Source organism: Crocodylus porosus, unplaced genomic scaffold (assembly GCF_001723895.1).
Source record: "Crocodylus porosus isolate Cpor-Errol unplaced genomic scaffold, CroPor_comp1, whole genome shotgun sequence".
Taxonomy (NCBI): domain Eukaryota; kingdom Metazoa; phylum Chordata; order Crocodylia; family Crocodylidae; genus Crocodylus; species Crocodylus porosus.
This window is the reverse complement of record NW_017728931.1, coordinates 48,301,472-48,319,294: the sequence shown is the minus strand read 5'-3', so window position 1 is coordinate 48,319,294 and position 17,823 is coordinate 48,301,472. Positions and strand designations below refer to the sequence as shown.

General features: G+C 45.0%; 2 protein-coding genes across 2 annotated transcripts in view; one reads left to right on the top strand and one right to left on the bottom strand.

Moving 5' to 3' along the window:
* The window catches only part of TIMP3 (TIMP metallopeptidase inhibitor 3), a 57,049-nt gene extending 41,684 nt beyond the window's left edge, over positions 1-15,365 (bottom strand). Inside the window, exon 1 of the mRNA XM_019544809.1 lies at positions 15,079-15,365. Within this exon, the coding sequence (XP_019400354.1) occupies positions 15,079-15,202 (124 nt within the window). The 5' untranslated portion in view covers positions 15,203-15,365. The remainder of the gene's footprint in view (positions 1-15,078) is intronic.
* The window catches only part of SYN3 (synapsin III), a 310,184-nt gene that overhangs the window by 157,934 nt on the left and 134,427 nt on the right, over positions 1-17,823 (top strand). The gene's annotated exons all lie outside the window — the stretch shown is intronic.

Genomic DNA, 17,823 nt, shown 5'->3' with positions numbered 1-17,823 from the left:
TTTCCATGCTACTCTTCAGGGCTTTAAAAATTAGTGTGCTGTGCCTGGTGGTTAAGGATATTCTGTAGCTTTCTCTCTCTCTGTCTCCCTACCCCAGATAGATTCCACTTCTGGCCAGGGATACCAGAATCCAGCTGCAGGCCACCAAATATTATATGGGTTGGCAACACCAAATCTTATAGGGGGTGCAGCCCCTTCCCAACTCACTGAACAATAGTCACTCTCACTCTTGATCTCTCCAGACAAGGTTAGCATTCGCAGTACAATCCCTACAGACTTCTCATCCACCCTGAAGGTACAGCCACTTGGGCTCACTTTTCTTTTCCCTGTTGTCAAGGTTGCTTTCTTTCCCCACCTTCATTTGAAATGTTCATTACTACAGCCCTGGCACTTTTCCTGGAAGAACAATTTCAATTTCTTTATGAGCCTCTGTTCCATCCTGCACGTGCAGAACAAGATCAAGGGCTTGACTGTTAGTCAGCTTTTAGCTACACCCACAAGCCATGTTCCTTAATAATATTTTAATATGAATTTATGTCATCAATAAATTAAAGAAGGTCTAGTCCAGACATGAGTATAAATGGAAAAGCTACTGAAGTCCTACATTTAGTCACTCTCCGGTATGGAACTTTAAAGCAGGGGACTCAGCAACCTCACGGTTCATAGGAGTTGATCTAGAAGCTGTTTTATCCAGTTGCCTTAGTCCCCTTTAATCTGCAACATGCATATCTCTAAACTGATGGAAGGCAGGCAGAGTATTTATAGCAGTGTCATAAGAAGAGGCAGGAAATAGAAAATCAGGACAGGGGCTTGGAAGCAATATAAAAGGGCCAAGCCACACCACCCGCCTGGAATTCATTCCCTGCAGGGGAACATTGTGTTAAGGAGAAATGTCACGGAGAATGGTGGGTTTAACTCAGATATCCGCTGGCTCTCTAGCCCTCTACCTGCTGCCTTTCAAGCACCGGCTACTTCCTGTCTGTCAAAGTCAGGTGAAAGTTTTTCTGTTCAGTGGTTTTCCTGTCTCACAACAGGCAAGCACACTTCTCCCTGCTGTTTTAACCATTTAAAGGCCAGCACTGAAGCCTACTAACTAAAGGGAAAGTATTCTTAGGCCCAACAAATTAGAGAAACTGGATTACGCCTGCATCACTGGGTGGGAGGGAGTAGGGAGGGAAGATTCTTGTTTGTTTCCAAAGCTCATGACATGCATTGTGCTTGAGGGATGAATGTGTTTGTTTTGCTCCAATGCTTTTCTATAAAGAATTAAAAAAACATACTAACATGATGCCAGCAGCCCCTCCCCTGCAGGGAACCCTGTACACCCAATGGAAGGGGAGGAATTGGTAAAGAGAAACAGATGTTGTTGTCCCAGCAGTCCAGTGGAGGAGTCAAAGTTCACATCCTTCACCTGAGTCAGCAGGGCCTGGGAAGGCAGCTGTCCTCCTATCCTATGATACTGCAGTATCTTTAGGTATTGCCAGAGAAAGGTATGGTGGTGCCTTTATGCTGTTGCACCCTGTGTCATTATTTACACCTGTGCAAAAGAAGCATACAATGCTTCTGTGCTTCTACATTGACTTCATTCAGGCATAAATGACGGCAGAAGGGAGCAGAGAACTGGGCCTTCTGATGGTGACAGGGAAGAAAGAGAGCAAAGAAAAACTGTGGGGAGGGAACAGGGGCAGGGGATACCTTGCTTTCTTCCTCCCCCCTCCCCCCATCTTCTTCTTCTGCTTCTGTGCCCTACTAAGAATCAAAGACATAACTAGACACCTTTATGGCCAGCTGGTTATTTAAACAAAAGCAATAACCATTATCTACAATTGACAGGTTTGACTAGGATCCATATCCAGGAGCTGGCTGTGTAGGGAGCTGTTTGCCTTTGGCACTTTCTCCACTCTTCCCTGGCTGCAATGGTTGTTTTATTTTTTCCCTTTAATACTTTTAGACAGCCCATCAATTCTTTCTGTCTGGTTCACTTACTTGTCAGTTTGCACCACTTTCAAACAATGTGCTCCTTCCCTTATGATCCAGCTGGATCACAAAATAGAAAGAAATTCTTTCCCTCCCCTTGCATTTCATAAAGGACTATTTAGGGATATTCACCAGAGAGAGGGAAGAACAGCACTTAGCTAGAGCCCAGATATGACCATCTGGGTGGGCACCATGAAAGGTGACTCCATGCAGAGGTCTGCTGCTTAACATCCTGAGCCAAGTCTGTCAGTGAAACAGAGGAGCTGTGCTTTTCTATGATGGGTATATACAAAGAAGGTGAAAGATGAGTCCTCTCACTCTCAAGAGGTTAGAGTTTAATGTATACCTTTCTATGCAGGCAAACCTATGACCTTATAGGTTAGGCCTTATCTAAAGAGGTCCATATGTGGTGTAAAAATGGTATGTTTTACACCGACCATTCCCTACTGAGTATATCCATATTATCCACTCTGAACCAGTGTCAGGTCTAACCTTGCATCCACAGTAAGGCTGTGTTACATTAGGTCAGGAGTTCTCATCTCTCCGAGCTGAAGAATCTTCTTAGACCTACCAGCCTCCTTCAGCAATGGCCACTACAAAATTCTTCTCCTGCCCTCTCCTGAAATTCCCCTACAGCTTTGGTCTTCTCTAGGGGCATGCGAAGCCGGCCCTATTCAATTTGGATTCGGCCCGAGTCAGGGATAGTGATTTGATTTGTTGATTTGGGTCACTGTCCCAATTCGATTTGGCTGAATCCAAATCAGAAGATTCGATGCCAATTCAGCTAATCAGCAATTTGGATATAGACACAGCTTTAAATGTTCTTCCTACATACCTTGAGGTACCAGGCGTGACTCATGATTGCTGCAATGCAGAGGCAGATTGAGCATCCCACAGGAGTGAGGAGGGGGCGCCCTCCACGTGCTCAGTGGCAAACCCAGAAGTACTTCTGGTCCATTTCTGGGTCTGCCAGGGAGCGCACTGGGGAGCCCCCCTGCACCTCCCTGGCTCAGCATTTGGCCGCATGGGGACCACGGGTGCCCCCCCCACACTGAGCCAGGGGAGCGCAGGGGGCTCCCCCCATGAACTCCCCAGCGGACCCAGAAGTGGACTGGAAGTGCTTCTGGTCCACTTCCAGGTCTACTGCTGAGCATGCTGGGGAGCCCCCGGCACTTCTGTGGGACACTGCATGTGCCCCAGCACTGCAGCACTCACGAGTTGCCTGGTACCTAGAGGTATGTAGAAAAAACATCTAACGCTGTGCCTATGTCTGAATCTCCAAATCTCTCTGAACTGATTCAGAGGGTTCCAATTCAATTTGGAGAGATTAAAGGTCCTCTGATTCGATTCGGATTTGGAAATTCTGCCACTGAATTGGGCCGAGTCTCCACCAAATCGAATCAGGGACTGAAGCTTGCCACAGCCCTAGTCTCCTCCTCATGCTCCAGATGTTCCCCTCTGAAATATTCTCATCTCCTAAAGCTTTGGTAGTATTGAAGTGACACTGTAGCCATGATGGTCCAGGAACTGTGTGAGAGGCAAGAATTGTTGTGGGTGATATCTTTTATTGGACCAACTACATGGTTGGGATAGACTTACACAAGCTTTCAGGTGTCACAGTACCCTTCCTCTGGTCTCTTGGAAGGCAACTCAGCATGCAGAACACAAAGAACCAGGGATTTAACATAGACAATGCCTTCATGGTCCATTAGTAATGTACTTGTTGCTCACTAATCTCTGCACTTCACAAATGATAACAACCCTCCTGAAGATCCTGCTCTGCCACTCATCAGGCTTTCACATCTCCCTTGTCTGTTGGCTACCTGATAACTTCTCTTATATCCATATTTTATTGACATATGGAGTTGTATTCAAGCCTTTGTTGCATCTGCTGTTTAATCTGCTATGCCTGCTTCTTTCCCAGAGACCTGAAGAAAGGTACTGTGATACTGGAAGCTTTTCTAAATCAATCCCAACCATGCAGTTGCTCCAATAAAAGATATCATCCACAAAAATTCTTGCCTTATCTTCTAAATGAGCTATCCAGTTGTAGTTCATCTGCTGAGAATATGACCTCTGTCCCTTGCTGTGTTGACAAGAATGAAGTCAAAGATATCAGCTGACAGAAACACAGAGAGGAATGCATAAGCATGAAAGTGTGTTGCATCCACACTGGCATTCAAGCAAGTGAGGTGGTACAGGTTACTACAGCTTCAATGGATTATAGCTGCCCTATAATTTGACTGCTGCATTCACATTTATAAGTGCCAGTGTATGCCAATCTACGGCAGATTAATAAACTGATTATGCTCTTCAGTATGGAAAGGACCTTGGAGAGGCAAGAATAGAGTCCAGTCAGTGTGTGATGTGTATTAATGCAACTCCTTGCTGAGTTAGATGTTACTTTTGCATACTTCTCTGTGCTATTTAATTTGAGTTTTACTGCATATTGTCTCCAGGGGTTGAAACTGCCCTTTGGAAACACCAGCAAGAATTTGGACTATTCATGGTCAACATTTATTTCACCAGCACAGATCTCAAGAGACTTCTATCACATTTCAAAGTGTTCTAGAATATTTTTCTGGTTGGCAGAAGCACTGAATAAATGAATTCATCAGGGCTGTGTGAAACTACTTGCATTATTGTGCTATTAGACATTGTCAACACAATAAATTGTCTCTCAAGGGAACCACTTCAAATTGCAGAGGAAGATTAACTTCTTTTTAATAACGGATGTCAATATTCTCCAATATTTGTAATATTCCTGTCAGAAATCTGAAAAACATCAAGTCAAATCCATCTCTGACATCACACATTGAAACATTAGTAGGTTCAGTGACCTGCTTAGCTGAGTCACAAAGTTGGCCTAATATCTCTCCTCCAGGTGGCAACATGTCAGCCTTGCCCTTTGGGCCAAGTTTAGACTTGGCATTAGATGGAACTCTACTAGAGAAGTCAATGTGATTGCACCCCTGGTCTTATCTTGAGTTCCAAGAAGCAGAAGTCACCAGTCTCCTTTTCCTTATCCCCTTTTATCCACACACGATCAAAATGTACTGAATTGGCATGGGTCTTGGACATCCAAGGATCTTGGAAGAGTTACACCAGTGTGAATCAGTTTAACTGGGAACCTAGAACAGAATGGGGTAGACTGTTGGCAAATCAACAGCTGCAGCTGAGTCAGTAGAGGACACCCTCCTACTTTCGGTGCCGCTGTTTATGTTACCTGCTTTACAGAAGGATTTGAGGTTTTTATGTAGCCCCAGGGAAGTGCCATCTTCCTCTCCCTCATGTAACCGTACTACTGATGTTACTCTACATAATGATTTTTAGGTGTAGTATTTGTAGCTATTGTTATGTCTACAAAGTTATGTGGCTTTATGGCCCCAAATGCACCTCTAGATGTACTAATCTCCTAACCTGAGGATGACTTCATTGCTGCCTTGTTTCCCCATGACCACTTTATGCTAACATGTAGTGTAACAAAAGGGTTGGATCTGCCCCCTGATGACTTCTCTTTGGGTGCATCTACACAAAGAATTAACATGAAGCAGTAAACTCCAGAGCAGTTTCAGCAAGAGCAAATTACTCCCAGGCACAGCGTCTACACATGAGCCCAGGACAGCAACAATCTGAGCTGGGGCAGAGCAGACCCAGGCTGGCAAGGTGCACAAGAGGTCAGCCTCATGCCCCAGGTTAGCAGTGTCAGGCAGCAGAGGAGCTGGCTGAGGCATGAGGGTACAGAAAGTGCAGAGCTGTGTGGCTAGGTAGCAGGCAGGCTTCTGGTCCCCAACTAGCTGGGCTGACCAGGCACAATTTATGCCTGTGGTCAGTATCTACACATGCATTTAATTGCAGTAAATTACCCCAGCATAAGATAGTACTGTCCCCAGTAGTACTTACTGTGGCATTAATTAGTTTACTGTGGCCTAACACCATCATATGTATAGATGGTGATGCTTTACTCTGCAGTTAACTAGTCTACTCTGCAGTTTAGCACATGTGTAGATGTGGCCCTTGAGTAGGAAACCCTCACTGGAGTAGAGAAAGTGTTGGCAGCCTTACACTGTCCCCTTGCAACACCCCTAATGCAAGGACATGGGTTGGTGGATCTCTATGGCATAGCATGCCCACGCCACAGATATTCCCAAACTAGCCCCTTGAAGTCCCAGCATGAGTATGGCATAAAGCCACTTCCTATTTTCACCCAGACCTCCTACTGTGTTCTTCATCGCCACAGGGATAAATTCAGACCCTGATGTTTAAGATATATCTAGTTGGGGGGTGGTATCTTAGTTAAACAGATTTACTGATAAACAGAGCAGAACACGTTCTTAAAACTAGAGTCAGTGAGTCTGCAGTGCTGTCTTTGTGACTGTAAACTATTTGTTAAAATGCTCAGGCTGCATATTAATTATCTTTGCTCATTAATTGTTTCACCTGCCTTAAAAGGGAATTGCAAACAGTTTGATTAATAGACGGAAAAATAGTCTAGCTGCACTGGGGGCTTTGGAACTGCCTTTCTATTCCCGCTTAAAACTAATGCTTTATACTTAGTGCCTAGAGCAACAGTTCTCTGTGAATCAGTACAGACACCTCATGAAACAGCACTATGTCACTGGAATGGAACCTTTCTTTTTTCCCCAGTCTGAGCAGAGGGGTTTGCCAGCGTCAGAACAAGCTAAGCTATATAAGGATGCTACTCCATCTTACTGGCAGTAATAAGCCCTCCACTTAAAATGCAGATCTAAAAATGACCAGTGTAACAAATGCCAAAGCATATGGCAACAAAGAGTCCAGCGGTGAGAGAATAAGGAGCCTTGTACCAAGTCCAAATGTATTCAGATCCTGCAATCAATTTGTATAACTAATGCACACAGAAATCAAACTGTTTCACAATCGCAATATTGTGGCATACATTCCCCGGTGATATCTGCTTAGCTTCAGTGGTTCTCATGCTCTTGTACCACAGGTGGCAGAAAGGACACAGTTAGACTACATGTGACTTGGTTTGAGAAATACAAAGTACCCACTGCAGTTCTACTGATTAAAAGTTACAAAGGGAAGATACAGTGTCTATCAGAGTGTTAAGTAGGGTGACCATATGTCTCAATCTGGCTGGGGCAGTCCCAGATTTTGTGGGCCATCCTGGTGTCCCAGGCAGTTGGCAAAAATGGAAACAACAATCCAGGATTGATGCTGCCTTACCCACGCTGCTCAGCCTGGCTCCTCCTGAGCAGCAGCTGGAGGCAGGGGCAGGCTGGGCTGGGCTGGACACCTCTCTTCCCACCTGGGGCAGGGATCAGCTGGTGGAAGGGGAGGGTTGGGGAAGGGGTCAGGGGCAGTGTCCAGGATTTCCTTAAAAATAATATGGGCACCCTAGACTTAAGGCATGTATACAGGCCTCTGTCCAGATCATGGGAGCCATTAAGAATACTCCCATCCACTCCACACATCCCAAATCCCAGAAGCCAGATGATGTAGCTACTTTAGAGTGGCTCCAATAAGCATGGCCAAGATGGAAAGTCTGAGCGTAGGTCTGAGCACATGCTCAGTACCACTCAAAAGCAATTACACTGCCTGACTTTCAGGATTTGGCATGCAGTCGGAGCAACTGGGCAGGGCATGTGTCTTGGTAATGCTCCCAGGTTCTGCATGAAGGCAGTGTAGACAAACCCTTGAATGAGTTACAGTGGTCTCCCAGTTTGAGAACTGCTGCCTCTACTATGCTAGTTTCAGTGCTGAAGGTCCTATCCTCCTCTTTCTTACACTAGGTTTACACTGGTGTCACTTCCTTGAGAATAGCAGAATTTGCTCCCAAAAGATAACCTGGTGTGCAGAAGGAGTATGCAAGCCCTGAAAGCCTGGAGTGATATGACCCACATCAAAGAAAAGGGCCTCCTCAGTTTGAGGAAGAGATCCTGTTGTTAACAAGGAATTTCAGCTTCATACTTTCAAATCATGAAATCAGACCTCTCACTTCAGTTTGGTTCAGAGCTGGTAGGCATAATGTGCATGCCCCTGCCTGCTAGGTAGCTGTGGGAAGCTCCTGTCGTAGGTTAATTAGGTGTTATGAACTTCCGAAGAGCATCTTATTGATGGGTGTTTCATGACAAGGCCTCCTCCTCAGACTAAAGAGCCTGGGTAGTTCAGTGTTGTGTGCCAGGTTGGTCCACACAAGAGCACCACATCAGACTAAGGCCTTGAGGAGAGTGTCTCAGACAAAGTAGCACACACACAAAAATTAGGTTTTCACCTCAATAGTTTTGCATGATCGCCACAAGCATCCAAGATAATTGTCATAAGGAGGAAAAAATGGAGAAATATTTTGCAGCCGAAACCCAGAATTTAAGTATTTCACTTTAATGACCTTCTCAACATGCCCACAAGTAATGAGCTTATTAACCTCCTTAACGAACTGTTCCTTTTTCTGTGCTTCTGCACACAGCCTGCCTTCAATGGCTCTCACTTAGACCATGACATCCTTGTTTGGTTTAAATATTCTCCAAACACAGACTTTTCCAGCATTAACAACCGTGAAGTTCTGTACTGTTACCAGTGTTATATTATTGGATCCTCATGCAGTAGCAGCACTTAAGCAATTCTTCAGTGCAGGGATGATCTTTTTGTCTTTTTAAAGTATCAAGCACATTAGTGGAGTTTATTAAGAGTAAATAACAATATCCCATTTTCACTGCAAAAGCCTGGAAATAGCCGAATTTATCAATCTTACATCCCATGCATGCATACATGCCTCAACACTCACTGTTTATCGGTTAAAAAAAAGTTTGAAATGCAAAAGACAGTTTCTCCTAGCACTAAATACTGCTGTACATAATCATATTCTTGCCTCCCTATTTGTTCAGAGAAACATTACAGAAGCTACTGCCAGGTAGAAGGTTCTCGAGAGCAGGTGGGAAACCCTAAATAGAAGAATGGAAGAAACTTCTGCTTAAAGCAAGGACCTCTGAGGCTCTGGGCAAAAACATCTGGCTTTTTGCTGGCTCAGAAGTGTTTTTGCATTTACTTCCTGCAGGAAATCTGGATTTAGCATGTGCAGTAGTAACCAGATACTAAATAACCCTTTTGGCATTACTTTATATAATACACTGCATCATTTATTGAGGATAATAGTTTCCATCAGATTTTTTCAACAAAAACATTTGGAGAAGTGACAAATTCCAATCCAGATTATACAAGGTACTGAAAGCTTTGACTACTACAGGATTCAGCCTGAAAGACTTAGTTGTAAGTGACCTATACAAGGCAACAAAAAATAGTTCTTATTTCAATCTCCGTTTAATTGAATGGGATATTTCAATTGGGGATCTGCCAGTTAGAGCATAGGACTAGGAGCCAGGATATCCCACCTCTGATACTAACTTACTTTGCTGACCCAGGTAATTACATTATGACCTCTTTACACTCATTTTCTTTTATATAAAAAGAAATTAACTTTATCTATTCAGTGCTCTCCTGCAGGTGTGTATTAGGATTCCTGCTCATAAACCGCTTTCTAAAATGGAAGTGCATCTTAAAACTTTAGTATTACCCTCCCAGTAAAGATTCTTACACCTGTATAAATTCAGTGGGAATTGATAGACACCCTTGGGCCACTGTCAGAATCTCCAAATTTCAATCTGTTTTTAAACTGCATGTGTATAAAATGCAAATGTCCCAGTTCAACCAACAAACCTGAGTTTGAGAATCTGTTTTAATGTGTAGAGAGCTTCTCCCAGCATGTATAAATTATAGCTTCCTCAATACCGGATCCAAACCAAGCCTAGTTTTCCATTGAAGATGACAATAAAAGGTCTGGAACATGGGTGCATATTCTATACACATGTGGCCAGGTACATGTAAAAAGTTTAATTCAGAATAAGACCTGTGCTGCTTTAGCTTCTCCAATGACTTAATCAGCAGTTAAAGGAAATAAGCAAATAAAATGAAATGAGGGCAGATTTCCCAGGTGCTTGTACTTTGGGCTGAGATGCTTTAGTAGTGAGATTCCGCCATCGATAGGCATCAACTTTTATTTTTGCCAGGGGAGGGCTAAGATGATGGAAATATGTAACGTTTTACGCATTTCGAGTGACAGCCCCCTTCTGGAGGGGGGCCAGGGCCCTCAGGCCCCCATCTCCTCTTCTTCCCTTTAGACCATACTCTAGGATAACGTAGTGATTCACCAGTTGTGAACTCAGTCATGCTGTGGTAGGATGGAGAATGAAGAGCATCTCTGACAGCTAGCTCAGATATAGTGAGAGTTTGGCATGTCCAACCTTTTCAAAAGTCCATTATTTAGGGGGGAAAGGGAAATTTACGTTTTCTATCCAGTGTGGTTTTTTAAAACAGAAAACTCTGCTCCTTTACTGAATCCGTTAAAACTTTACTGAATCCGTTAAAACTACTCATTTCAACTTTAAAGTGTGTGTGTGTGTGTGTGTGTGTGTGTGTACTCATTTCAACTTTAAAGTGTGTGTGTGTGTGTGTGTGTGTGTGTGTGTGTGTGTGTGTACTCATTTCAACTTTAAAGTGTGTAGTGGCCAAAGGAACATTTTTTGGTCACATGCAAGGTAGTTTGAGAACAGCTGACATAGAATTGAGGGGTGGGGGGGGGATCAAGGAGAGGGGAAGAAGGAAGACTGGGTATTTTTCCCCCAAGCCTAAAGAAATGCAACATTCAGCAGCTGATCTGAAAACTCCCTGCTGCTCCTTGGAAAAAAAGAAGTACAAACAAGTCCCTTTTATGTCAGTTGCATCCAGCTGGAAATGTCACTGCTTTGTTCAAAGGGGACAAAGCATTTGTGGTGTTTGTTCCTTCCAAAGGTCCATTAACAAAAATAAAAGAAAATATTCACATCCTTTTGAGGGGAAGCACAAGAAGCAAAGTTGGTGTCAGTCCCTAAGAGTATGGATGGAGCTGCCATCTGTCCAATCACAGGACTATCCATACTGGCTCTTATAGTGAGAGGCATCATTCAGTTAAAAAGTAAGAAAAACAAGATTTAAAAATCAGTTTAGCTATGGATCAACCCCAGAGATGTGAACAAGATGCACACTTTTCCATCTGTTTTGTTCTGTTAGCTAATCTACGTAACAGCCAGGTTTCCCTGGGTATAGTTGTGTAAAGAGTGTTGGCTTCCTTCTGAAACCACAAGCTCCCCTTTCCTACTGAAAGGACCTGCCTGTTTCAAAAACATGCCCTCTCATTGGGTTTTACTCGAGCATCATTTTTGCATAGTTGCTTAAAAGGCTTCAGATGATTGCAGGGTTGGACATCTACCAAGACAGTGAGCCCAAGGTAGATCAAAGGTAGCCCCATTAATAGAAAGGCAGACTAAATTCAAACGGGTCCCCTGCACCTTTGTCCCTGAACTCCAGCAATGGGTGCTTGCATTATATTTCCAAACCCAAAGCTTCCTGCTCCTTCGGAAGCCACACATGCTGGTGTGTTTGTGAAGGTGAGAAACTCATCCAAGGTTGCCACCTAGCTAGCCCATTTTTTGCATCGTCTTAGGAGCTGTTTTAACAGCTCCGTTCTTCCAGCACTTACTGCATTGACTCCTCCCTTAGGAGCTGGTATTTTGTCAGGAGTTTCAAGAGCAATAAAAACTTGCTGCCAAGTCCCTTTCTTCCCCACAATGTGTTTTATAACCCAGCATGTAGTTTAGTCTGTCTAAACACTGCACAAGTACACTGCCATCCGTTTCCATGGAGATGGTTAACTCTTCGGTGACCACAAGTTGGAACAGACTCCCTGTTCTTTTGGTTCATGAAAAGCATGGCAATGCTTGCTAAAGATAACTAGGCAGGAATATGGCTTTAAGGGACAACTTGGAGATACATAGGTTTAGTTCGGTTTCACCATGTCACACAAATGACACACTTGGGCCGAGACAACCAACCTTTTAGTATGAGGTGGTCTTTACCCTTCTGCTTTCCACCCCTTTGAATTATGGGCCCCCTTGTGAGCATCAAGGGTACAGCATATGTAACTAAAGTCTGAGCAAGGCTAGACACAAATATGAGCCACAGTTATTAGCTGCAGGTTACTCAGGAACAAAGTAAAGCAATCAGTCCTTTGATACCAAATTCAGTCAAAAATCCAGCTATAAAGGGGAAGTCTTGCAAACAATCTGATGTCTGAGCTAGTCAATCTGGACATTTATACACATAGCTTTCCATCCCGCAACGTACTGGAGATCAAGCCGGTCAGAGCAGACCCAATTAATCGAGGTGTTTTCATTCAAAAGCTCACCGCTACTATTTTTGCAGTGCTGACGCGCATTTTGCCACTTACACAACTGTGTGCGCCGCAGCGCCAGGCTTAGCACTGCGGCGCAAGCATGTGTACAAATGCCCACAGATGTCTGAGATACTACCTTAGGCTTTGTTACTTGCCCTCTTCCAAATGGTTGTTGCCTCTATAGATCATATGCATTACCAGAATAATTTTGTAGCAAGGTGCACTTAAACAGATCTAGTGAAACTGCAAACCTATCTTGACCTCATGTAAAATGACCCCCCCCCCCCCAAAAAAAAAAATTATTAAAGGAGACCAGCAGAAGCATGAATTCTCCTGGCTTGCAGCAAATGAAGGGCACATGCAGAGGAGGCCCCTGCTGTCAAAGCAGACAAACTAGCTTCTCAATCCCCCTTGCTTTCACAGAAGGCACAAGTGTCTTGGGTTGCTGCCTCTTAGCAGACACACCTCCTGATACAAAGTAAAGAAAGCTGCAGCAATAAAAGTTGTGAAGTGAACTTTGAAAAGGGCAACTTTCTGCAAGGGTCCTCTTGATATAGAAAAGTTTTTATAATATTTTTCAGGCTGTCATGGCTGAAGCAAACTGTAGCCTTACCAGCACTATTAACATGCAATGTTTTTCTTGGCTTTCAGGAACAAATACACTATATAAACTAGACATGAATTATAACTATGCAGCACTGCAGTCTTTGTAATGAAAGGTTATTAAAAGCAAGAGAAAGAAACTTTTTACCACTTGGTTCAACTGTTTTCAAATACTTTTGACAAGATTCCATGTTGAGTCAATGTTCTGATGAAAAAGTAGAGGGGTTTTGCATGTATTTTTCATGGACAATGTCAGGTTAATTGCTTTGCAGGCTGAAGTCCTCAGTCTCACTAAAGACTGTGGGTATCAACAAGGCAAAGGTCCCAAATCGCTTTCATGTGTCTGAACCCTGAGGTACAGAAATAGCCTCCAGGGTTGTCAATATTGTGCATGCACCTTTTGTCTCTGCAAAGATAGTTTGTACCCACTGGTACACAGACACCTCTTTGCTAAGGACTGGACCAAGACTACTAGCTCATTTGTTATTATACAGTAGACCCCAGGACAGCTATCAAACAGTAACCATATTTGGTCACTTAATTCCAACCTAGGCAATATGCAAAGCAGGGAATTAGATATTGAGTTTCCATTATCCCATTCCCTTGAGCTATCCAGTTGTTCCCTTGCTTCCATAAAAATGCTGTCACTTATGAAAGCTTGTGGGGCACCTAGGATTGTAGTAGGAGGATGTCAGAAAGAACCAATGGGCATGTCTTTCAGCTTTCCAAATTTTTATAGAATCCTATACGTTGCGGTTTTCCTGGTCAAGCACCCCACTGTTCCAGCTTGTAATTTTTATTTCAGAAAGCACAAGGAATAAACTCTGGAGATCAGATGACAGCATGCAAAATCCTTGAGAGACTTGTTTACCCCCCTCTGTGGCCTTCGTACAAGTTCCTAGTATAAAGAACCTATATAGTTGCTACTAGCTGGTCTGAATTACACTATTTCAAGTTGCCAAAGGCAGTTCCGTAGCCTGGGAGAATTAGTCCAGTTTCCTTAGTATTTTCTTGGCATCAGGTTAGCAAGGGACATTTAGGCTGCCCACACCTTCAATTCTGTTTTTGTCCCACTGCAGAAAACAAACCACTTTTACAATTACTAATATCTAGAAAGTGTGCAACAGTTGTTTTTCTTGGACAGGCTGTAGTCTTGGAACAGCTCCTACTCCAAGAGTTTCATTTTTAGCAACTCTTCCTAATGGGAAAATAAAGCACACCACACTTTTTTTTTTTGGAGAGCAAGATATAAGGCAATTACAAAAATCTGTGGATATATATAGATAAGGAAAGGGCACAGCAGTGTTCAGTCCTTTAATCCACCCACCCCCTTCCATTTTCAACACAAACCTTTAATGATCAAGCCTCAATTGTCTGGGGGAAGTGGGGACCTGAAAACCCAGTCATTTGGAAGCAGTTCTTCATGCATGGATCTAGTTAAACCAGATACAGCAACCCAAACCAGCAAAGGATGTTTGTTGGCCCTGGTTCCCCCCACCCCGTGTTTCACATGCTGGTTACTTGTCAGTGCTTTGCAAAAGGTGTCCCCTTCTCTGTCCCACCACAGTACCAGGGAACTTTCTGGGTGGTAGAAAACATCAGAGCCATGGAGGAGGTGGAGGGGGGGGTGCATGTGTCAGTGTCACATCAGAGCAATATGTGTGTGTGTGTGTAAGTAACATCAGAGCAGTACAGTAAGCGCCATGTGTGTGTCAGTGAGAAGGGGGACATTGTAACTTTATCTCCTGCTGTGTAGAGCAGAGGTTCCCAAACTTTTCCTTATGCATATCCCCTTCCAGGTTTACCACCTGCCCGCATACCCCTACCAGCTTTACGCTGAACCCCTGACATGCCAATTGTTACTACAATGAGAATTAAAACTGTCATCAGGCAATTTCTCCTGCATACCCCCCAGAAATGCCCCATGTCCCCTGGGGGGTCTGTGTCCCACAGTTCCCCCCACCCGTAGAGTACTAATGTTGCTCCCCTGGGCATTAGGATGCTGCACCGCCTGCCCCCAGGAAATCCCAGACTCCTAGAAGAGAAGGGCTGGAAGGGACCTCAAGGAGGGCATCTAATCCAACCCCTGCTCCCAGCAGCACCAGCCCCAACGAGATCATCCCAGGCACAGCTTCCTCTAGCCGGGTCTTCAAACCCTCCAAGGATGGAGATGCCACCGCCTCTCGGGCTGTGCATCTCCTTGCCCCCCAGATGCCTGTCTGCGAGCCCGGGGGGGGGCGGGCGGCACTCACCGATGTCCGAGTTGCAGAAGGCATCCTGCGGGTGGATGGGCACGCACGTGCAGGCTTCCGCCACCAAGGCGCTCAGGCTCCAGCTGCAGAGGAGCGCCAGGAGGCTGAGCCACCCGGCAGGCATGGTGCTGAGGGGGGTGGCTGGACGCTGCCGGCGGAGAGGGGTCGCCCCGTGGATGTGCCGCGTCTCCTCCGGCTGCCGGGCCCGGGACGCTAGAGGCTGGAGGCGCCTTTGCTGCTCTGCCCCGGGCTGGGGCGGGGAGTTATAGCCTTGATCGCGCGCTCTCCGGCTCCTGGGGGGCCGCTCCCCGCGACCAATCGCAGCCCCGCATTACCTCACTCCCGCGGAGCGGGGAGAGGCTGCCCGAGGGCTGGAGGCGGGGTCGGAGCCCGGGCTTCAGCGCCTTATAGGGAATAATGCGCCTCCATGTGTGTTGGGGCGGCGAGGGGGAGCAGGCGGGGAGGCGGGCTGGCTACCTGTGCGTGCCAGTGCCCGCTCCGGCCAGGCCCCCGCCCCCGCCCCCCGCTGCAGGAGGGAGCTGCTGCTGCCACCGCTAGGGAGCAAGCTGGCGGGGGGTGCAAGGAGGCTGCCTGCCTGCCCTCTCCTTGGCAGCTCATCCTCAGCCGGGGCCGACTGGCAGAGCTCCGCCGGTGTGGCCAGCTCTTTCTGAGTGTTGGCGTTGGCCGTAAAAGTCTGCGCTTCAGCAATGCGAAAAACTTCAGCTCTTTCTTCTCTGCGTATTTTAAGATTTTAAATGTATAGAAAAGAAAGAGCCAAGTGCTTCGTGGTCCTGAAGCAGAGACCTTAAGAACAATGCCAACAACTTAGCTCTTTTCCATATATATATATATATATATATATAAACGTATAGAAAAGAAAGATCTCAGTTTTTCACATGCCCAAAGCAGAGACTTTAAGAGCAACACCAAAAAAGTAGCTTTCTCGTGCATGTGTGTGTGTGTGTGTGTAAAAGAAAGAGCTAAGTGTTTCGTGGTCCTGAAGCAGAGACTTTACCAACAGCGCCAAAAGCTTAGCTCTTGCTCTTGTATGTTTATTTATTTATTTAACGTCTAGAAAAGAAAGAGCTAAGTTTTTCACATGCCCAAAGCAGAGGCTTCAAGAACAACACCAAAAATCATGAGAGTTGGCCATACTGGCTCCCTGACCGGCTGCACCAGGGGATGAGGGGCCCCACACACTCTCCTGGGGTGTCAAATCCAAGGGGACCGCTCCATAGGGCCCCTCACATTTCAAAAGGAAACCTTCCTTCCCCCCACCAACAAGCTCTCATGGGGCTGTGGTGTGCGTCTGACACTGGAAGAGGGAGGAAAAAAGAAGACTTGAGACCATTAAAAAAAAACCCTAAGAAAAAAGCATCTTGTAATAGGAAACTCACAGGTTGATTCTTTTCTGCCTTCAGTCCCCATTGGAAAGGGATTGGAAGAAGAAGAATGACAAGTCCTGTTTGGGCTGTAAAGCAGGATTTGATGCTGTGGTTTTTAATCCTACCCCAAGCCCCCTTCCTCCTGCCCAACATTCACAGTCAGCAAGGAGTGATAAAACAAACTGTTAAAAGTGAGCTGGAAAAAACCCTCTCATATGTACCAGGCACTCCCAACACTTAATCTTGCTGTATATTTTAGTAGTGCATCTTTAGTGCAATTTAAAGAGAAGTCCTGTTTGTTTGTTTTCCCTTACCCCCTCCCACCCTTTTTTTCGGAAATGTAAATTTCTATCAGCTGCAGAAATGCAAATGTTAACAGCAGAGCTGGAGTTATGGGCAGGGAGACTGCCAGATGCAACATACAGACAGCCTTCTTATCCTGCAAAGGGGACTGAGGAGTGATTAATCTTAGTATCAAACCACAGTACATAATGTCAGAGTACTTTACAAGACTTAAGCATGTCTAGTTATACATTACTCCAGTATTAAAGGCCAGGGACCAGCTGTCCTAAATTTCTAAACAGCATGCTGAGTTTTCAAATCTACAGTTCTGCCATATCTGGGTTAAAAATTATCTGTCCACACCTTTTCCTTAGTGGTGCAGCCTGTAGAAAACCCCCAGTCCTCTGGAAGGATAGCCTTTGTTGGGATATCAACATTCAACAGGTATAGGCTCATGTGTTGAGAAGGGACAAAGGACAGTCTAGTGAATTAGGTTCAAGTCTGGCATTTGGGAAACCCTGCTGTGCTACAGACCATTTCTATGACTGCATAGCCTCTCTGTGCCCATAGCCCCATCTGGACAATGGGAATAATTGCACTGCCCTGCCACCCAGGAGGGTAGTGAGGATGATTGTCTTCAAGATTGCAGTGCTCAGGTAAAAATGGGGGTCATATATGTTTGTCACAGAGAGGTTAACGAGATAGTTTTAATGTCTAATTTTAAGTAATTTGGAGGCACACCCTCACAGTCAGAGCAACCCCATGCAAACAACTGGGGTTATATATTTGGACCTGTAGCCGAGTGCCTGTGACAAAAGCTAAATCCCAACAGCGAGAGCCTGATTTCAGTCTCTCTTGTGTAAAGCGAGACCAACTCCATTACAATCAGAAGTGGCACTTATGTACATGACATCAGAATCTGGCCCACTTGCTTTTTTATTGTTGTAAAATGTAGTCTGCAAATGACACATGGACAAGTATGTGTACTAGGAATTAGTAAGTATTAATATAGAGAAACTGTGGCACAAAAAGATGGAGTGGGTTGCTCAGGGTTACAGAGAGGCCAGCAGTGGGATTG